General features: G+C 39.5%; 1 protein-coding gene across 1 annotated transcript in view; it reads right to left on the bottom strand.

The window, feature by feature from the left end:
* The window catches only part of HEPH (hephaestin), a 163184-nt gene that overhangs the window by 111644 nt on the left and 48363 nt on the right, over positions 1-3177 (bottom strand). The window contains exon 5 of the mRNA XM_007958932.1: positions 1673-1823. Coding sequence (XP_007957123.1) covers positions 1673-1823 — 151 coding nt within the window. The remainder of the gene's footprint in view (positions 1-1672; positions 1824-3177) is intronic.

Below are 3177 nucleotides of genomic sequence, written 5' to 3'. Positions count from 1 at the left end.
CTGCAATAGCACTTGCCACGCAGACTACAATGATTTACTTACAAATCTGTCTCATGCACTGGATTGGCCTAGCAATCTTTCCTTTCTTTCTTTTTTCTTTTTTTAATGTGACATTGCTAGGCACCAACTAGGTGCTCAGTAAATTCAAATGGAATTTAACTTGGTTCATAGGACTGTCTTAGTTTTTCCAGCTCAGCTAACAGAACTGATTGGTGATAGGAACCAAGTAGAGCCAAAAGGTAATGCATTCATTCTTGCCCTCCTCTGCCCTCCTCCCAAAATACAAGGAGACCTCTTTGGGGATGACCTCTTTGCTGATGTCCTCATAATCATTAAAATCATTAAAAGTATCTTTAATGAGTCAACATGTTTGATAATCACCTGGGATGCTTATGAGAATATTACCAATCCTCTGATTTTGCTTTTCATGCTTCTAATGTCCTGCTTACCTTTCTCCAAGAATCCTTTTTTTAATTGTTTCTCATTACTGTTTTTTTTTTCTGAAATCTTACGTCACTTAAAACTATTCCACACAATTTAGCACTTATTTATAGACTTTCTTTTATCATTCTAATTGTTTTATAAGTGTTATTAATCTCATCTCATTGTTAAATGCTGGGACCTCCTTACAAGTTGGCACCATGTCTTTCCATTCATTCACTCACCCACCTACTCATTGATTGATTGATTGATTGATTTGATAGGTCACTAATTCAATAAATATTTACTTTGTGTTAGCCATTGTAATGGATAGTGTGTAAGATACAGAGATAGGCAACACAGAGTACTCAATTTTAAGGAGACTATACTCTAGCAGCAGAACTCTGGCAGAGTAGTGCCTAGGCACTTGATTGCTAACCAGGAGGCTGGAAGTTCAAACTCACCATCCATGCCTTGGAAGGAAGATGGGGCAATCCACTTCCCTAGTGATATTGCCTCGGAAACCCAAGGAGGGGTCGCTATGAGTTGGATCTGACTCGATGGCACATAACAACAACAAAAATAACATACTCTAGTAGAAGTCAAAAGCCATAGCAAATGTCAAAAGCCACATGAATAGTAACTATTGTACCAAGGAGTGCATGGAACTTGCTATTAAAATAGTCTGATAAAAAACACAACAGCAGTTCAGAAGAAGGTGTCATCACTCTGTCCATGAGCGATAAGATATAGTTACATAAAGGAATAGCATTTTAGTTTAGCTTTAGGGATCTGGCAGAATTTCTACACGCAGAGTGCAAAGATATAAGGATGGGCATTTCAAGTGGAGGGTATAACATGAAAAAGGAAAAACAAAAGTATAAGTTATGTTCATGGAAAGAAAAAATAGCCCTTTTCAGCTGGAATATGGCATGAGGGAAGAGGTGGTAGCAAATAGGGAGAGGGAGATAAGTTCAAAGGCATGAGCTTAGCTTATTCCACTCACTCCCTATTGGGTTCCTGGTATCCATCCCATATTCCAGTGCCCTTCCAATGTGTAATATAGGACAGAGCATAAGAAAGTGCTACCTACAGTATCTGTTTTCTTGGAATGAATCCCCAAATCTAGCTTTTGACTTGTACAGTTACCAAATGGGAACAGTGTTTGCAAGGATGAGTCATGGTTAAAGTTGGAATATTAGTTTGCTTGTGAAACCTTATTTGTAGCCCAGGGTAAAGGTATTTCCCATACCATGCATCCGATTGGAATCTTGGAATCCGTTGACATCCTCTGAGAGCAGTCGGGAATCCAACATAGCAGCTGCTTGATTGATATTACTGTACCAGCTCTTGTTCTCATCCAATACAGTGAAGAGTAGAAAGAATTCCTTATCTATCCCTTTCTGCAGGCCCAGTGGAGGATATCACAGGAAGGAATGACAATAGTTTCAGCAATTATGGACTATGAAGTTGCACACCGAAGTGACCCTGATTCTTTTCAATTTCCTTTTCTAGTTTCAAAGTTGAGTCCATACCTCCTGCCCAGAACTATAACTGTTGCTCCTCAGTTAATCTCAAATTGAAAGTGGGTGAAGGATGTCAGAATAAAGGAACAATATGAACAAAGTGGAATACTAGAGTGAGAGAATGTAGGAAAGGGGACAAGGAAGAAGCACAATATGAGGAATAAAGAGAAGAGGTAGAGTACAATAGGAGAGGATCTAGAGTCATCTGGGAAAAGGAGTAGGGGAAGGTAGCTAGGATATCAGGGAAGGGTTCTGAGGGAAATTAGAAAACAAGGGGAAAGTAATTATTATGATAGCTGTTGAAGTTGTATTTATTATTTATTATGTTCCAGACAGTATGCTAAGCACTTTATATGGATTATTTAAGTAATCTTCACAGAAGCCTGAGATACCTCTTCCATTGTTAATCTCTTTTTACAGATGGGAAAACTTAAAAAAAAATAAGTTAAATAACTTGCTCAAAATTACGGATAATAATAGTGAGCTAGATATGAAGAATACAAGCAAACATCTAGGTAGACTTATTGATTTAGGGACAAGACTAGGAACCATTGAGGTGAGGGGGAAAATGGATGTGATGGGCAGACTAAAGTGGAAAATAGAACAAGATAGTGCCTGTGATAGTTAAGAATATGTGTCAACTTGGCTAGGCCTGGTATTGAGTGGCTCAGCAGCTGGAAGTAGTTAACTCCCCATGATAAAATCGGTAATTAACTCCATGATGAAATCTACTGGAGCAGCTGCCTTAGGGATGTAGTCTGCTTCCAGTATGTAAGAAGACAGCTTTGGGAAAGGTCTCTGAGGTTTTTGGCATGCTTGGATCATGCACATAGCCGAGTGGTCATTCAGCAGCCTGCCATGTTGTCGTCTGATCTTGAGACTGTAAATGGACTTGAATCAGTGGCCTGCCACGTGGTTTGATAATTTTGGGACTGTGCCATTTTGCTTGTTGATCTTGGTTTGCCAACCTCAATAGTTACCAGCTGGGTGAGTGAAGAGACGCCTCCAGCTCCAGTGGCCTAGGAGTAGGAGGCAGAGCTCAAGCCCAAGATCAAGGAGATTTCACCCAGAAATAGCACTTTAAACTTGGACTTCTAGCCTCAAAAACTGTAAGAGAATAAACTCCTATTTGTTAAAGTCACCCATTTGCAGTATTTGCTGTTAGAGCACCACAAATTAACCTAAATAGTGTCCTACTGTTGTTGTTGTTGTTATGTGCCATCGAGTCGGC

This window comes from Orycteropus afer, unplaced genomic scaffold (genome assembly GCF_000298275.1).
Source record: "Orycteropus afer afer isolate SDZICR_OR568_19922 unplaced genomic scaffold, OryAfe1.0 scaffold01219, whole genome shotgun sequence".
Lineage (NCBI taxonomy): Eukaryota > Metazoa > Chordata > Mammalia > Tubulidentata > Orycteropodidae > Orycteropus > Orycteropus afer.
This window is presented reverse-complemented; position numbering and strand designations above follow the sequence as displayed.